The sequence below is a fragment of the Callospermophilus lateralis genome, chromosome 18 (genome assembly GCF_048772815.1).
Source record: "Callospermophilus lateralis isolate mCalLat2 chromosome 18, mCalLat2.hap1, whole genome shotgun sequence".
In the NCBI taxonomy this organism is placed as follows: Eukaryota; Metazoa; Chordata; class Mammalia; order Rodentia; family Sciuridae; genus Callospermophilus; species Callospermophilus lateralis.
The window spans coordinates 48419016-48437901 of NC_135322.1; the positions used below are offsets into that span (position 1 = coordinate 48419016).

Here is an 18886-nt window from a genome sequence, read left to right on the forward strand (position 1 = left end):
TGGAGGACCCTGGTGAGTGTCTGGCCCAGGCTGATGGGAAGAGGCAACTGTCACACACAAAGTGTCCTGAAAATGTGTTAAAAGTAGAATGGGAAGAAGCCGACAGAGGTGCATGGTGGAGTTTCTGCTTCACCTTGCCAGTCCAGCAGAGCTGGTATCACAGAGGCCATTGCATCCTGTGGACTGGGGCTCTGTTCCACCTCCACTGAGCAAGACCATTTCAGAAGCTGGGTCCATAGCCTTTTGGGGGGCAGGGGCAGCAAGGCAGAGAGAAGAGACAATAGCATTTTTATATGTTCATTTATTAAACAAGAACTCCTTCATGACAATTTAATACAATATTTATTAGCGATTAGTGTTGAGAAAATTATTTCCCTCTACATACAAAAATACAGATTTGAACAATGAAAACAATCAAGACAAGTACCATGAAAAATTGGTCCTTCAAAAGAAATAAAGGGGGAAGATCTAGGGTAATGTTAGGCTTTGTATGCCGTCAGGGACAAATCAACAGGAGCAAATGCTTTGGGGCCCACAAACCACATCAAATGTGTAGGAACAAACCCAAGAGCCAGTCAGAGCCACAGGAGGCTCACCCCACAGCACCCATGTCTACTTGAGAGGCCAGGATAGAACTCTGTCCCAAACAGCACAAACCAACATTTGTCCAGTGGCCATCACCTCAGAACGCCCCATAGCTGTGTCCATAAACTGCCAAAAATACTTTCCATAAGCAAAGTGGGACAATTAACATTGCCCCCCAAAAGTGCCACTAGCTGAAGTACCAATGAATGATCTGTTGGAAAGTTATTATTTAGCTTTTGACTGGACTTCCGTCATTATAGAATTACATGTTTTGAATCTTCAGAAGGACAAAAAAAATAAAGCTACAATTTCATGTTTCAGTAAATATGTACCTTCATTCTGCAATGGCTCAACTGGTTTACTCAAGATTATCCTTGACCAGACATCCTCAGTCCTACAAGGGTGGGAAAGCAGAAGGAGCCACTATAGAGTCTGCCTGTGCCCTGGTTTCACCCGTTCCTCGCAGCAAAGCAGCTACTGCATCCAGGCCTGAAACCCCAAGAGGGCATGAGACACCCAGGTCATCCGTGAACCTACATAAAGTCTGAGAGGAAGTGATGCCTAAAGAAGGCTACTGTGTTTCTGGGAACCAAGTGACACCCAGACTACCCTGGAAGACTCCAGGCCTTAGAACACCTTCAGGTTCCCAGGGGAACGGGACAGGGAGCTAGACACGCACTTTCCACCATTTCAGACTCAATGAATGGGAAGTCAGGGCATGGGCGACCTTTTCTTTTGGAAGCACTTTCCTCTTACTGTTCGAGGTGAGTGACACTTAGTCTCTTCTAACTGAGCAAAGGATTAAATAATGCCAAATGCAATTATATTGACTCATAATTGTTTCACAGAAATATACTATTACTCTCAGACTATTTAAATAAGCAGAAACAAGATGTGGGGGACATTCAGCAGAGAAGAGACAGGAGTAGCAGGGAAATTTTTGTTGTCGTTGTTTTGTTTTTGTTTTCTTTTTTAAAATACATATTAAGTTTAAAGGAAAAGTGGCCCAAACCTCAAGACCAGCATTGTTGAAAGGAAAGCAATATTAAAAGGACACAGTCTAAAATCATACTACAAAAATAGTGTTATCTGTTTTAACTAAATGTACATCTTTTTTTCCAATTCCATGACTGACAAGAGTGCTTACGTGACACATGGAAGGCACCAAAGGTGAAGTGATTATTTATCTTAAAATATACAAAGACAGAATTAACTGCTTTGAAAAAAAATACAGTCATACCTGTAATAAATAGTTTAGTGTTTAGCCTAAAATTTCAACATATACAAATAGTTTTAATCCCTAGCATTCTTTTAGAGGGAACCACGTCAAACTAAGTCAAGTTCCAAAAGCACTGATTTTATGCAAATAGATCAACTTCATTGTGATTTGAAAACTCATTTTTAAGAGGTCAAGAAGAGAAAGCTAGAAGCAGGTGGCCCCAGCTGGGCCTGGGTCAGTATGGGGTTGGGGAAAATCCTAGGCATCCTGTCCTTGCCCATGTCCTCCCCAGCCCAGGGACCAAGCAATTTTCCCTTCAAGGCCTGAATATTTGCATTCCACACTTCCAGAGAGAGGAGAAGGAAAGCTTGACACTTGTAATATCAATTTGGGAAAAATCGGAAAGGCAAAACAAGAGTCTGGAGAGGGAAGCAGTCATCAGTTAGGCCGGGCCTGGCCTTGGGTGGGCACCAGATCTCCCTTCACTGTCCTTAGTTCCTGGTCACTCCTCGGGTGCCTTGCCTTATAAATAGGGGATACTTTCAATGGGGTGTCAGCAGCAGCATCCAAGACAACTCACACTAGATGGTTCAGATTGTTACTGAACCCCACAAATCATCAGAACCTTATTTCACACCATTTCTTTTTTCAGGCATAATTATGAAAAGAAACTCTAGACCTTGCCCTAAATCGCATCAACAAAGATGATTAAAATAGTGCCAGACACATTCTTACCATAACAATTAGAACCTTAAAAGTTCCAACAGCTCACCAGAGTCCAAGCAGTATTAACCCTTCACCAAAGGTTCGCCTGAGTTCAAGTCTCATCACAGTGTGTGAACAATTAGCTCAATGAAACAAATCTGCTAAACTTCATTCTGGGCAAGCTGCCTGTTGATTCAAGCTCACTGGGCTTGTGGGTCATTCTTTTCTTTACTGTTAAATTTATGGAATAAGAAAAACTAGAAAGGAAAAGAATTCCAAAGGTTAAGAAATTGTATTCAAATGGAAAAAGAATATATTCCAGACAAAAGAAGGGAAAATATAAGACTGCTGCCTCTGTTTCAAGCCAAGGTGTGTGCCTCTGTTTCAAGCCAAGGTCATGAAGAAAATTCGGTTTCAGAAAAAAAATTTTCTAGATCTAACATACTGAAGGTAACTTTTAGAGACAGTTTATAAATAAAGGAAACATAAAAGGTTAAATATTTCAAATTACTTTCTCAACCAAACAGATCTTCTGATTTTTAAGGTATCTGCTGAGAAGAAAGATTTTAGAGTCAGGAAAGTTTAAAAAGCAAAAGGGTGACCCTCTTAGGTCTGTGTCCTTCCTGGGGTGCACCTGAGCCAGGTCAAACCCAGAGTAGATGCCAGGAGGCAAGAGCATGGAGGAATACCAGTCCCCAATGGTCAGCTCTTGTCTTCAGGCTGATTCTGAAACCCAAGATCTCACCCTTCTAAACATAAGAGCATAGGAAGGTGGTGAGCCGAAAACACATTCCTTAAGTAGCCTGAGGTATAAACACACCTGGTGCCAACAAAAGCCCCCTTTCCCTTCCTCCTCACTTCTTAACCACCCCTGTGTTGACCTCATCTGCCCACCAAGTCCCTTGCCTAGTTGGTCCTAGGAGTGGGTACTGATCAAAATCAGATAGACCAAGGAAACAGAAGACTTGGATCCTGCAACTTCTCAAGAAACTTAAAAGGCACCTGGAGACCTCCCAGGTAACAGCAGTCCCTAGAGCCAGAAACAACTTTTCTTCTGCTCATGAAAATTGCCCAGCAGCTCTCAGCCTAGAAAGTGTGTTACCAGTTCTGCTACTGCTCCACAGACAAGGTCTAGAGAAAATGACAATCAGGTAGTGGCACAATGATTTCATGATTGCTTTGTTTTGGACACAGATGGCACAGCAGTAACCACTTAATACTAACTTGGCCACAAGTCTTCATGCTCCTTTTTTTTTTTTTTCTTTTTTCTTTTTTGGTTAGGACAGGTCCCAAGACCTACCCACAAGAAATCTGGCACAGACAGACATGAGACCCTGGTCCACCTCTGAAAGCACATTGATAGGTAAGGGGTTTCTTCCAAATAGTGCATGCAAAACTAGGAGTAGAGGTGAGCTTGGGCCACACACAAGGGTTATCTGAGGCTCATTCACAGCAAGCAAGAATTCACATACATGTGCAGATAAGAGTTAGGGCTTCCTCTCCTCAGAGAATGCCTGTGGCTTAACCCACATCTGAGTCACTAGGAAAGCTTTACAGAAGGTGGATAAAACTGCAAACTTGAAGAGAGTAGGAATGTTTTCACAAGGCTCTTACCAGAATCATCTAGTCCAGGGTGGAGGCCAGATACCCTTGGCCTGTTGCAGGGGATGGTAAAGTGGACCCAGGGCCAAGCACTCAGAGTCTGGTGCCCTTGCTGATTTCCCTGTAGCTGTGCAGCCAACTGCAGCACTTCAGTGACCATTGCTAAGAAGGATGTGGGCTGGAAGTAGGGTCATTACTACATTTTTTTTTTTTTGTAGATGAAAAACATTCTCCCTTGGATGTCTCTTTGTTTTAAATCAAATTCCACTGAGAAGATTTTAATCTGTTGCCCTTACCATAGGCCAACAAGCATTTTTAGGTTTTCATGGCAATAGTCTCTCTGTATGAAAGGAAAAAGGGGTTGCCTTCCATGTCTTCAGCAGTACAAAAAGGGGTAAAGGAATCAGAAAAGAAAAGCACCCAGCTAACAAAATCAGTGTCAAAATAAACTTCCTCTGAAGATGTCAGTGTATGCATCCATCAAAACCGCCATAGGTTCTACCAAGTGCTGCAGGTTGCCACATCTCCAGGAACACATCTCCCTTCAAGTTGTACTCCAACAATGAAAGCCAATTCTAATTGCTAAGGCAATCTAAGGTTGCCTTAGCCTTAAAATACCTCAAACCTAAGTGACACTGTTCTAAACTGGAACTACTAGTTGCAAAACTGCTTCATCAATTTGCTAAGAGATCAATTTAAGACCTCCAAATCTAGATTGTCTTTTGTTTGTACACAGAGGCAACATAAGAAAAATGCAGGTTTCTTTACATTCGCAGTAGACAGCCGTATTCCCTTCATAACTTTCCCTCACCACATTATGGGTATGTGAGGAGACAGGGCTATGCACTACACCAACTAGAAAGTGTACAGGCCACTTCATGGAGAAGCCTCATGACAAATGATATTAAGTAGTTACAGGGACATAACCAGTCCAAAGATTCTGTCACTAAGATGCAAATTAACTCCAAAGTCTGAGTATAGGCATCATCACTTTTTATCATGCCTCAGCATTTCTGGTCTTGATTGGCCTCAGAACTTTTTTCAGCTGACAGTACTTATTAGGAGGCAAGTCAACAGTCTCCTTTCATCAGATGATAAACTGGTTTTACTGAAGTGACTTGGAAAACTTGAGCAATGATCTTGCCTGAATGGTTTTCTCTTTCAGTCTCACTTCAAAAGTAGCCTTAATAAAAGGCCAAGTTAACTCGACTCCCAGCAGATATCTGATAAAGTTCAGAGTGGTCCTTCCAAGTAGGCCCAATCCAATGCAAGCCTCAGTCTTTGTGATCCTATTTTAAGTGGAATTCTCTTTTTTAAGTGGAAGATAACCTCAGTTTTGATTATGTAGACTCACTCATCAATGCAGAACAAATATGTAAAATGAACAGATAAAATTTAGATGTCATCAGCTTCCCACACATCATTACATATCACAGGTGCAAAGTTTGTGAAGCATGCTACGTACTTACTCACAACAGGCACGGGAAGAGGGCTCCATCAGCCACACTGCACACTATACCCAGCTGTAACCAGGCCAGGCTGACCTCTGTGGGAGAAGAGGGGAGTAACCACAAGACTAGCTGGGTCATCCTCTGATGCAGACTTGTGCTTGAACATGTGATCTGGGCCACTGTCTGGACAGGAAGTGCACCAGAACTGATCTATACTGGATGTTGGGTTAGGGAGCTAACCTTTAACCTGACCACAAGGCACAGCATGGCACCACTTCCTGTAGAGTTCTAGTCTAGCAGACACCCATCCTCACTGTTGAACAGGATGCTGCTCTTTTCTGAAGAACACAATGCCACACGTGCACTGGAGGGGGCTTCCTACAAATATTCCTCTCCTTACCTCAAACATATACCACCCCTCTTCTCTCTTCCGGGTTGTCTACCTCACAAGACATTGCTAAAGCTATAAACAGTCCTTAATACAAGATTCTGGGGTTTCTCCAGACTACTACAAAATCCTCCCACCAGTGGTACCTTTTCCTTGGTGAGGGCTAAACACAAAATGTGAGAGCTACAGTGATGTCTGTAAACATTAAACAGTTTAAAGAGTGAAAACCTGACAAACTAAAACAATCTTTTCATTAAAAGATATTAGTTTTTAACAACAACAAAACTATAACATTATAGGGTCTTATTTAACCCTTTCATTCACCACACACACACACAAATCTTCACTTTTATCAAGAATCAATCAAAAACCTTAAGTAACTAGGACTTCCCCCAACAACTCCCAAGAGCTGCTATTGATAGTGATGGCGCTCAGGCCCCCAGGGCAAAAATCAGTGCCTACTGAAATGTCAGTGGGAGGACATGTCCTGGTGCAAATTCAAGTATTTTCAAATCCTGGACAAATCTACTCAGAATCACTTTAGAACTCACTTAGAAAATGAACACACACCCCTAAAACAGAGGGAAGTGTTTGTGTGTGCTAATTTGTAACACAAACGTGGTCCATGAAGGCAGCAAACAGGCAAGTGCTTTGGCTGCTAAAATGTATTGTTTCTTTTGTGGCTTTTACCTGAGTCGGTAAAATTACAGACACCCCACAATTCATTCTCAAAGTATTTAGGGTAGACAGGAATCTGGAAAACAAGGTGGTCTCCATATTCCTGGAAAAAAATCTGGGACTCAGGAAGATGATTCATTTGAGGAAGAAGCAAGTGATTTCTCAGCAGAGTAGGAAAGAAAAAGTGACTCTCCTGTGAATCAGGCAGTCCTGTGGAGCTGTCCTCCCACAGGACACCAGCTTTTCCTGTCCCTGTTATGACCAGGCAGAAGATCTACCAGCACATCCATCACCAAAACCCTCAGAGTCCCCTGTGGCCTTCAGGATGTGCTAGCTGCCTGGACACCAGGTGCAGGGAAGATGAGGAGAGTGGATCCTGGTAGCCAGACTCAATAGCTGCCCAGAGCACTGGTGACTGTTTTAACCCTAACCTTCATTCCTTGACATGTATTTCCCCTCTTTAGCAGCCCCATTTAACCCAAAGTCTTGACTCATCACAAATACATGACAGGATGGCTCAGAGTCAGATGGGAGCCTGCACTCTGGGACACTTAAGCCCTAGAGTAGACACAGGAGGTCAGTGGGGCCAGAGGCTGCCACAGCCACCCAACACTCGAGGACATGGGTCTTTTCAGGCCACCACACACCTGTCCACTGGGCCACTCTGGATGCTCTTTCCCAAAGTGAACTTAAGAAGACAAAATTCAACTAAATCACATGAAAGTTTGACGTGCCGAGGGAAAGAAAACTTGATTGGAAAGATGGGCATGAGGATGAGAGGAAGGAGGACTCCAGCAATCCTCACGTGTCCAGGCACTGGATCTCGGGGCGACTGTCCACGTCTCTGGACTCAGTGCGGGCTCGAATGTAGTCATTGGCGCTCTGCTGGTGGATACTGACTCTCCATTTCTGCACAGCCAGGAACGTGCTCACCGCATAGGCTGCTGTGGCCAAGGAGCCAAATATCTAAAATACAAAGACACAATTCACCTCAGGCATGCAATCCAAGTGGCTTCATGGGGACCCCAGCTAGATGCAGCTCCTTCTAGCTGCACCCCATCTACAGCCCTGTGGAATGTATGGCTGTCACACCTGGTGGAGGTGCTCCTCGTGTGATCCACAGAAAATCCTGCCTCAATCAAAGCCAGCCTCAGCAATTTAGCAAGGCCCTGTCTCAAAATGAAAAATAAAAAGGGCTGGGGACGTAGCTCAGTGGTAAAGCATCCCTGGGTAAAGCACCCTCAGCCCTCTAGTGTCATCTTTCGTTGTTGTTGTTGTTTACTGGGTTAAACTTCGGTACCCTCCAAATACATTTTGGACCTTTTTTAAAAATCACATAAGTATCTCTTTTACTGTTTGTATCTTCATGCCCTTTAGTCTCAAATGTGAGAATGTAATGCAGACAAAACGTGATGAAGAGAGAATAATAAGAGTCTCACATGTAAGCCTCGAATCAAGCCACAGAGCTAAATTCCAAATCCCACCCCCATCTGCTGCCACTCACCCAGGCAGCTCCAGATGAGACATGGTGGGGTTTTAATTACTTGGTAAGGCTTGGAGAATCTACTGCGAGGCACTGGGAGAGAAGTCTTTTAACTCTCCCCAACTACAAAAATGAAACTTGTTCTTTGTGAATCAACAGCAACGCAGAAGCCTGGAGCGTGGGGAGAGAGCAGATCCCACGCATCTCCCGACCCTCCACGTCAGCCTCCACACTCAAGAAAGAACTCAAGGAGGATGAGTAGTAGGACACATGCCAGAGGACAAAGGACAGAAAGTCACAGGAGGTGTGAAGTCAGCCTGCATTTTACCAACTCAAGTTCTCTTACCATAGCAGCAATTTCTGCTCCGGTTTTGTGGTTTAAAGCAGCCAGTACAATTGAGGCAATAAAGAAAAAGAAAGTGCTGAGTCCAGTGTTGACCAAATCCTAAACAAAAAAAATAAAAATAATTTGAAAAAAACAATTTGAAAATCAACTGAAGAACTTCCAAAATAGGACGCACAACATGCAACCTCCAATGGCCGAGAATCTCAGCCTTGAAGACACAGAGATATTGGTCACACAAAGGAAGACAAAAATAATAGTTCACGGTTAATGGTTGCTTGGCAAACTGGCACAACAAAATCCACATCACCAATTCTTAACTTAAACAACAGCCATTATTTACTGTTTAGCGTCCTGGTATCTTTTTAATTTTTTGCAGTGCTGGGGTTAGAAATCAGAGCCTCACAAGTGCTGGACAAGAGCCCCACCACTGAGCTACACCCTCAGCCCTCCAATGTCATCTTTTGTTATTGTTGTTGTTTAATATTTTCTTAGATGGTGCTGGACCTTTATTTTATTCATTTGTTTATATGTGGTGCTGAGAATCGAATCCAGTGCCTCACACATTCTGGGCAAGAACTCTACCACTGAGCCACAACCCCAGCCTCTCCAGTGTCATCTTTTTAAAAAGATGCTCACACAATGGTCTTAGTGTGGACAAAGCATCCTAAGGGTCCAAATGTACTGAGACTGATGCAGTCCCCAGCATTCCTCGCCTCCATGTGTAAGGTTTAAAGCACATTATTTTCAGACATTGCGAACACATGTTCTTACCTAGATTTTCAAACCTCTATGTCACTAAAGTCACTGCAGAATTTTCTCCTAAACCTCTTGCAAAGCAAATGAAGTTACTTATCTAGTGTTTCACAGACTTAACTTCTGTCTTATTTATGAAAAGACTATAACACACTGATTAAGAGACATAGCCAGCAGCCAGGCTCAGTGGTGCATGCCTGTAATCCCAGCAGCTTGGGAGGCTAAGGCAGGAGGATGGTGAGTTCAAAGGCAGCTTTAGCAAAAAGCGAGGTACTAAGCAACTCACAGACCCTGTCTCTAAATAAAATACAAAATAGATCTGGGGGTGTGGCTCAGTGGTTGAGTGCCCCTGAGTTCAATCCCTGGTACCAAAAAAAAAAAAAAAAGAGTCATAGCCAGCCTAGGGTCTAACTAATACTATGACTTCAGATGAACTGCTATGTTCCTATGTATCTTATGTGGAATAGCAGCCCCTTCTCCCCAGAGCTGTTCTGGAAGACAAGCAGAACTATGTAAGTGACAAGCCAAACACAACACCTGACCCACAGTTGGATCCTCTACACTGGTACTTCTGTTATTGCTTTGGCACTAGACCCCAATAGCCTGGGTCATACTATATGGCCTCTGTGAACTATAAAAGGGATGAAAATTCAGGAAAAAGACCAAACTGCTTAAGTGCTGGTTGACTTTACCATCAACACCTGGTGGTTCATCCGGTCTTGCCTGACTTCAAGATTGACTTGTTCTTTTTAAAGATGCAAAGAGACAAGTTTCAATTTATTTATTTTTATTTTTTACTTTTTTTGGCAGTGGCATTTCTTTTTATTTTTTTTTTAATTTTTATTGTTGGTTGTTCAAAACATTACATAGTTCTTGACATGTCATATTTCACACTTTGATTCAAGTGGGTTATGAACTCCCATTTTACCCCGTATACAGATTGCAGCATCACATCGGTTACACATCCACTGTTTTACATATTGCTATACTAGTGTCTGTTGTATTCTGCTGCCTTTCACAAGTTTCAATTTAATAGTACTGAGTCTGGGTAGTAGAAACCACCTGGAGTTCCACCACGCTTCTTCATGGGCTAGGGCAAAACTGCAATGTAGGGACTGTGAGGCTCTCTTCAAAAACACCTGCCAGCAGGACAGGGTTCAGATGTGATCTGTGAAACCAGGGAAATTTCTCACAAATTCAAGCCAGAAAGTGTCTAGATATACTTGGCTCTGGGATAAGATACTATTGGGGTGAAAAATATAAAACATACTTCCCAAAGCAAAGATTATTCAGAAAAGGAAACATATTTTATGACATAATGTTGGAAGTCAAGCATCAAGCAAAATTGTGACTATGTAAAAATACAGATGTGATAAAAAGGGCTAGGAAATTAAAAAAAAAATTTAGTTGTGATGAACACAATACCTTTATTTAATTTATTTATTTTGCTGTGATGCTGAGGATCGAACCTAGGTCTCATACTTGCAAGGCAAAGGTTCTGCCACTGAGCCAAAATCCCAGCCCAGGGTTAGGAAATTTAAGGAGAAAAATTTAAAAATTGTAGAAGTACCAGTGATTTTAAACTTGTTTTAGCAATGACAATTAACATTAAATAAAGACTGAAAAGATAAATATTATCAGAGAATATAGTAAAAAAATTTAAAAAGATGTTTTACAAAGACAAGATAATATCCTACTATGATCCCCCACCAGGTTATTCAGCCAATAAGATGAAACAAAGGGGAAAACACAAGCAACTGTTAACATGAGCACGTCGGCCTTCAAATTCCACTGAACTAACCCATTTTTGAACTGAAGCCCTCGCCTCAAAAATGAACCTGCTCATTACTGTGCTTCTAGAGCTGTGCTGTCTCAAACACATGTGGCTACTGGACATTAAACCCACTGAGCTACATAAAATAAGAAGTTCCGTGTTTCAATCACATTAGTCCGCTGCAAGTACTCAGTAGCCACCTGCAGCTCATGGCTGCACACAGAGCAGTACAGATCAGAAAACATTTCCACTGTTGGAGAAGCTTGTTGGCCAGAGTTGCCCCAGAGCCAATAACCAGGTCACACACAAGTCAGGGACAGAAGAACAAGTAAAGCCTCACCACCAGGGCGCTTGCAGCTAACTCCAGACTATAAAACGCTTCACAGGATAGACAAATGACCCAGTGTTTCTAACAAATCAATAAAATAAAAGGAATGAATGGAAGGGGGTTATTTGTGTAAACCTCATGTAGACTGTGACCTGAATAAGACAAATGTAAAAAGATATTTTGAGACCAAGGGGAAATTAGAGTATGAACTGAATGTTAATTAATATTAAAGAATTGCTAATTTTATTGATATAACAATCATATAACGCTATCTTCTAAAAAGAAAGATAGTGAAGAAACAAAGGATTTTGCTAACTAATGAAAAAAATCATTTAAAAAATTCGTATTTTTATTTAACACTATAAACCAAAATAAATCAAGAAAATAAAAATTATATGAATAAAAGCAAAACCAAAAAGTCCCATGTGTATGTTTAAAAACCCTTCACAAAAAATACTTTTTAAGCTTTACACCAAATAAGACATCCAATAAAATCTTGATAAATAGTAAACCTTTAATAAACATTTGATAAAATGACCAATATTCTTAAGAAAATGTAACAAAATAAGGAAAGGCCATGAATAAGCAAAAATTTTTTTTCCTTTGATAATGGGGATTGAACTCAGAGGCACTCAACCACTGAGCCACATCCTATGCCCTATTTTGTATTTTATTTAGAGACAGGGTCTCACTGAGTTGCTTAGAGCCTTACTGTTGCAGAGGCTGTCTTTGAACTTGCTATCCTCCTGCCTCAGCTTCCCGAGCCACTAGGATTACAGGCATGCACCACCATGCCTGGCTATAAATAAGCAATTTTTTAAAAGTATAAATGGGGCTGGGGTTGTAACTCAGTGGTAGAGTGCTTGCCTTGCACATGTGAGGCCCTGGGTTTAATCCTCAGCACCATATAAAAATAAATAAATAAAAATAAAGATATTTTTAAAAATACAATGGAACTTTAAAAATGAATAAAATTTTTTAAAGTATAAATGGCCAATAAGGAAGAAAAATGTTCAAATTTACTTGTAAGCAAAGAAGTGAAAATTAACTTGGCAATTGCATGCTACTTTTCTGGAAAAGACTACAACTCTGTATATGTATGTATGTATGTATGTGAGAGAGACAGAAAGACAGACACTGACACACAGACCAGCCAGCAGGGCTCACAGGACATAACTTTCAGGAAAACTATTTGCTAATAGGCATACAAGATTTTGAACAGGTTCATATTGTCTACTTATAAATTCCACACTTGGAAATTCACCTTAAGTACTAATAGAAAGTGCTAATATACCAAAGGTCTAAGTATAAGGAGGTCCTTCGTGACATTATTTAAAGAAGTGAAAAACCGAAAGCAGGAGCTGGGGCTGTCTCAGCAGAAGCGCACTTGCCCATGTGTGAGACACTGGGTTCGATTCTCAGCACTGCATGAATATAAATAAATAAAGGTCTATCAACAACTAAAAAACTATTTAAAAAAAAAAAAGCAAACAAAATGCTCAAGAATAGGGTATTTTACTAAATAAAATGGAATTTCCATAATAACACCATGCAGTCATTAAAAATAATGATGTAGCTTGTTATTATTGTAGTTTGGGTACGAGATATCCTCCCAAAGCTCTCTATTAATGAGGAAGTAAAATGATTAGATTAAGAGAGCAGTGATCTCTGATTAGGTCAGAGATTAGAACAGTGATTAATCCAGTGGATTAATCTATTTGATGAATTAATAATTTGAAAGAAGTAACTGGGTGGTAACTATAGGCAGGTGGGACATGGTTTATACCCTGTAAGTATTCATCTTCTCTGAAGCCCCTTCTTTCCCTCTCTCTCTCTCTCTCTCTCTCTCTCTCTCTCCTCCCTGACTTTGCCATGAGCTAAGCAGCTTTACTCTACTGAGCCCTTTAGATTAATGGTATCACATACACTGACAAAATGGAATTAGGGGCATAAAGTCTAAAGGAGAATGGCATAGTTCATCAATAACACTTGAGAAAAGATATTCTCATACTGGCAGCAGCCCTACTGGTTTGAGAGCTTACCACATGCCATTATTCCCATTTTCTTCATTTTATATTTAAAACAATCCTGCAAGGAAAATATTATCTCCATTTAACCAATAGTGAGACTTCACTAATAGAAGGCTCATGTGATTTACCCAGGTTCATGCATAGCCCTTAAGAACAACCCTGGACTTGATCTGACCAGGTCTATTGGCTTAAAACCTCTGATCTTAACCTTCCCAGAAGCTACTTCTTTGTCAAACAGGTCTTTCTATAGGGTGTTGTATGCTCTAAAGCCCAGCCTGACTTCAGAAAGCACCTACTGAGAGGACCTTGGAAACAACAGGCAACTGGGATACCAGCAAACAGGATGAACACCTTGACCTTGTTCCCAGAGTATGCATTAGTTGGGAAGGCTGCAAGGCTCACTTAAGCTATCTGTCTACTTCACTATTGGTTGACACACCTCAAGCATTTTTTAAAAATATTTTTTAGATGTTAATGAAACTTTATTTTATTCATTTACTTATATGTGGTGCTAAGTATCAAACCCAGTGCCTCATACATGTTAGGCAAGCGCTCTACCACTGAGTCCACAACCCCAGCCCCCTAAGCATTTTCTTACATATAACACAGACTTCATCTAAAAAACAGTTGAAATGTTTAAACTTCTCACAAAAACTTACAAAGTGCTTCCAGTTATCTTTTGGTTTTAGAACAAAGTTAAATTTAAAATACCATCACATTTTCCTTAGCTTTCAGTGCTAAGACAAAACTTGTAGAGTTTTCAACTGACATTAACTTTTCCAAATCAGTAACTCTCCTTTCATTTTTCTCCCCAAAACAGTTTGTGGGAGCATTCTGTCAGGACAATCTTCCTATCTGTACACCCAGGGACACCATTGCTAGCAGCCTTGCCAGGCAGAGCGACAGCTCAGGCTTCCTCCCACAGTGTTGCCCCCCACTCTGCATGGAGCACCAGCCAAAGAAAGAAAGAGGTGCTCTGCAGTGCTCTCCTCATACCCCCAACAGCTATGAGTCCACAGGCTTCTCTCACAAGCACAGAAGTATGAGGTGGCTGGTTGTACTTCTGAGTTTCTCTCTCACTGATTCCCCCTGAGCTCTTGCACATGCTTATTTACAAAGAAATATTAAGAAAACCAAATTATATTAAAATTCCTTCTTGTTCAAGAACAAATAAGGACAACTAACACAGTTTAGAAGAGATAGCCTGGGATTGGCCAGCCCTCAGCTTCCCATGCCATCTGACAGGGCTGTCTAAACAGGGCTGAGAATTCAAAGTATGGAGACAAGTGGACATGTATCCACTCAAGACTTTCTGATCAAATCACCCAAACCTTCAGTCCTCCTAGTTACTTTGAGTTTAATAATATTCCTAGGCTTTACACAATATTGACATTTTCAATTCTTCCAGAATCAATATTTTTATAAATGGCTTTTGTGTGTAGTCTGAAAAATATGCAAATATATTAATTCCATTTCTTTTCCCATATTCTGCAAATACCAGTATAACTAGTCTTCTAAGGTGATCATAAAATAGAAATGACAACTTTAAAAGGACCAACATAATTTTGTTATGTTTCTACCATTAGTTAAGATTCAATTTATTTATTTTTTCACTCAATGCAGTAAAGAAACATAAAATTTCACAGCTGAGTTATAAAGGAATGTTAAAATATCAAAATAAACTAGAACCAAACATGTCATGGAGAGATTCCAACTTTCCCTTGGGGCCAAGCAGCATTTGATCCTTTCACAGAAAGAATAGTAACTTCTACTCACTGTCAGGTTCCAGTTGATCTGGGGGATCCTCATGTGAAGGTTGAGACTGAACAGAATCAGCAAGACTCCAGTCACCACAAATGCACTACAGCTTACAAACTCAAAAAAGTAGAGGCCTTCACATGGGGAGCACTCCATGATGGTCTCGATACAGATGAATGCAATCAGGGCCAAAATCTAGGAAGAAAATTGGAAACATACATGCATGTATATATTTAGTACACATCTGTGAACATACATGCCCATCATATTTATGTTCAGCTGCAGAGTTTTCCTCTGGGGACAGCAGTATAACTGTCAGAAATATGAACTACTTCAGTTTCTACTTAGGTAGAAACAGGTAGAGGGGCCTGAATGAAAGGTTGAAATTTCTAATGTAAACAGCGAAGGCTCTACCACTACACCAAAACCAGTCCAGGGAGGAATGTGAGTCACTGGCCCTGGGGAGGAAGGAGGAAGTAGAAAAGAACACCTCTGTGACATTTTAGTTCTTCCTTTGCCATCATAATTTCAAGTTGCTTGTTTCCAATTTATGGCCTCTACTACAGTTATGCCAGACACTGAGAGGATGGAATCTTGTGCTATCTGCAACTACCTTGGTGATTCATGTTGGGGTCACATAGGCTAACTAATGATTGGTACAATCTCCTCTTTCCTCAATTTGAAGCCCCTAAAAGAAGAGGCCCCCTAATTAACCCATATGCTTGTGAAAGTGTTATCACTGGACTATATCACAAGAAGATAGAGTGGCAGCTTATTAAAAATTTAAAAATCTGCCATTAACAGAAATAATTTCTTTCTGAAGAACCAAAGTAACATTATAAGCAGTATGTCTCACGAATGTAAAAATCATAAAGTCAAACAGATAAAAATGGAAATTACCAAGTGAACTTTTAAAGATAGAGTTCAGGAGAAGAGGTGGCCCAGGGTTAAGCTGTTGGTCCTAAGATCAAGGGAGGTCAAGTAGTCTTGAGCAATGAACAGCAGTTCAGCCTTGGGCTCCTGGCCTCACCTCTGTTCCCCAGTGTCTCACAGCCCACCCCATGTCAAGCCCACACTACCATGTCCAGGCCAATCCCCACCCTGCAGCTCAAGGCAGAAAAAGCAGGAAGGCAGATGCAGGCAGCCCCACATCCTCCAGAGACATGTCCTCCAGGGCCAGCCTCCCAGCATCCCAGGAGCCTTGTGAGCAATAGGGAAGCTCTGCCTCCCTTCCTTGTCCTGTGGAGTCAGAATCTGCTTCCTGACAAGATCCCCAGATTAACTGTGAAAAGCAGCCAAGACACAGGCTGTTCTGGGGCTCTTCCCTGCCTACTCAAGTCCTACTCACACATACCAATGCTCCATTCTCAGTGCCACCTCCTCCTCATGCTGTCCCTGAATTTCTCCCTGCCACATGTCATTTTATTCTACCCTGTCCCAAGAAAGCGTTTTACTCCTACCCCATGCATCTCTCTGCACCTTGAGTGTTCGGTGTACAGGCCACCTCTGTCCCTTCCTAAGGCACCAAGCACAGTAACTTGCAGAGTTGGCAAATGTGGGCACAATGACTTGCAAAGCCCTACGCTTTCCTGTCAGAGTCTCTGTGTAAAAGGAAAGCTGTTTCTGCTATTACCATTAGGGACACTTCCATGCTAATCTTATGTGGTCTTCTTACCTTTCTAGTCCAAGTTAACATATTAAAGATGCAGATCTTGTTGAACAAAGGATACAAGATTTCAGTTTGCAAGGAATAGTTTAAGAGATCTATTGTGCAATATAAGGGCTACAGTTTTTATAACAATGGATTTATTTTGAAAATTTACTGAGAGTAGAGCTTAAGTCTCACTGGAAAAAAAATAAGTGAGGTGATGCTCATGTTCATTAGCTTGGCTGGACCATTCTACAATGTATACGCATTTCACATCATATTGTACATAATTAATATGTACAATTTTTAGTCATCCATTAGAAAATGAAAGACAAGACAGGGATCTCTAAGTACACGCTTTGTACTTTTCCTAATGACTCTCTTTATAATTCTCCACAGGACCACAGCCTTTAATTCTCCATCTGAATTACATGCTTAACTTGCAATCAATACACAAAAGAAACAGTTCATATAAGGCAAACTCCTAAACATCCTTTTTTTTTTTTTTTTTCCCACTCTTGTAATCGGATCTACTAATCTTGGGCAAGAAATAACACACTGTACTGATGAGTTACAAATGTTTCTGGTATGTTAACTTCAACCATATTTGTGTGGAAAGGTAACACCTAAATTCTTAAATATTAAAAAAATGGCTTCAAGAAAATGCAAATCCAATAGGCTGTTCATTGTAACAGTGAACATAAGAAAATATCCCTGCTCAACAGTTCATAATTTAAGTGTTTTAGTTAAATAAAAAATAAAGTAAGTTAGACAATGATAAGAACAAAGGAGAAAAAGCAGGGAAGGCAAGTGAAGTGTAACTGGGGCCAGGGTGTGAAAACTGTAGACTGTGGACCCTAGAAGGCCCAGCTGAGAAGGGTCTGAGAAAGAACTACAGGAAGGCAGTAAGGTCCTGGCTTACAGGAGGGAGGATCAGATACATAGAGCCCAGAGACATGGGCAGACCTGGATGTGATAGCCTACTGTGCTCTGAGTGTGAGGAAAGAACTAGAGAGAGGCACAATCTGATTTGGATCTTAAAAGGGCCACCAGCTCAACAGTCCAGAGGCAGGAGGCTAGGGCAGAGGCTAGAGAAGGGCTGGAAGGCCTCTGCGACACCCTGGAGAGAAGATGGTGGTATGGATCAGGGTGGTATCTGAAGGTGATCAGCCCAGATGGTGAGAAGTGTTGAATTCTGGGTGTATGTTGAAGGCAGAGCCACAGGATCTGTGCTGACACATGATGGGATGTGAGAGGAAGAAGAAGGCAAGCACATTTCTAAGGTTCCTACTTGAGCAACTAGAAGAATGGCATTGCTGCACAGGGAGAGGGAAGCCTGCAGGGGAGCAGGTTTGGGGAGGAGTTCAGTTTGAGACATGCTAACACTGTAACAGCTATCAGGCTTCAAGCGGAGCTGATTGTTAGATATGTGAACCTTGAGTTCTGGGGAAAGATTGGAATGGAGATGCAATTGGGAATTGGGGGACAAGATGGAATGACCACCCAGAGTGTGAGTACAGACAGAAAAGAGGGCTAAATGCTAAGCATGTGATACTCCAACATGTTCATGACAGAAATAGCCACACAGCCTAAATTTCAATTTGAGTTTGCCAGCTACCAACTGGGTGTGGCAGCCAATCCCTCCAAGATGACTACAAGGAGTCTTCCTAGTAGTCTCATCTCTGTGACACAATGAAGAAGGCTGACCCTCTTGCAGAAAGAACTTCACAGGTTAGGCCAGAAAACTCAAGTGTGATTTCTTCCTTCCTCTCTGTCTCTCTGGGATCACTTACTCTGGGGAAAATGAGCTGTCATGGTCATGAAGATACTCAGGTAGCCTTATGGAAAAATCTAAGTGCCAAAGAACCAACAGCCAACAGCTATGTGAATGAGGGGTCTTAGAAGCAGGTCCTCCTGTCCCAAGTGGGCAGGCCTTAGGTGATACCATCCCAGACAACAGCCAGACTGCAACCACACGAGAACCAGAGCAAAGCCACTCTGGGATTCCTGACCCGCAGAAACTGAAGGATAATAAAGTTCTGTGGTTTTAAGCCACTAAGTTTTGAGGTAATTAGTTAACAGTAATGGATAATATATTAGGGAGGGAACCTCAATAATACTATAATCACTAATATCAT

At 41.4% G+C, this 18886-nt stretch overlaps 1 protein-coding gene across 1 annotated transcript in view; it reads right to left on the minus strand.

Annotated features, from left to right (window-relative positions):
* Window positions 1–292: 292 nt before the first annotated feature.
* Window positions 293–18886, minus strand: part of Cmtm4 (CKLF like MARVEL transmembrane domain containing 4) — a 59721-nt gene continuing 41127 nt past the window's right edge. Inside the window, exons 2-4 of the mRNA XM_076839665.2 lie at window positions 15119–15295; window positions 8458–8556; window positions 293–7594 (exon numbers count right to left, since the gene is read on the minus strand). Coding sequence (XP_076695780.1) covers window positions 7430–7594; window positions 8458–8556; window positions 15119–15295 — 441 coding nt within the window. The 3' untranslated portion in view covers window positions 293–7429. The remainder of the gene's footprint in view (window positions 7595–8457; window positions 8557–15118; window positions 15296–18886) is intronic.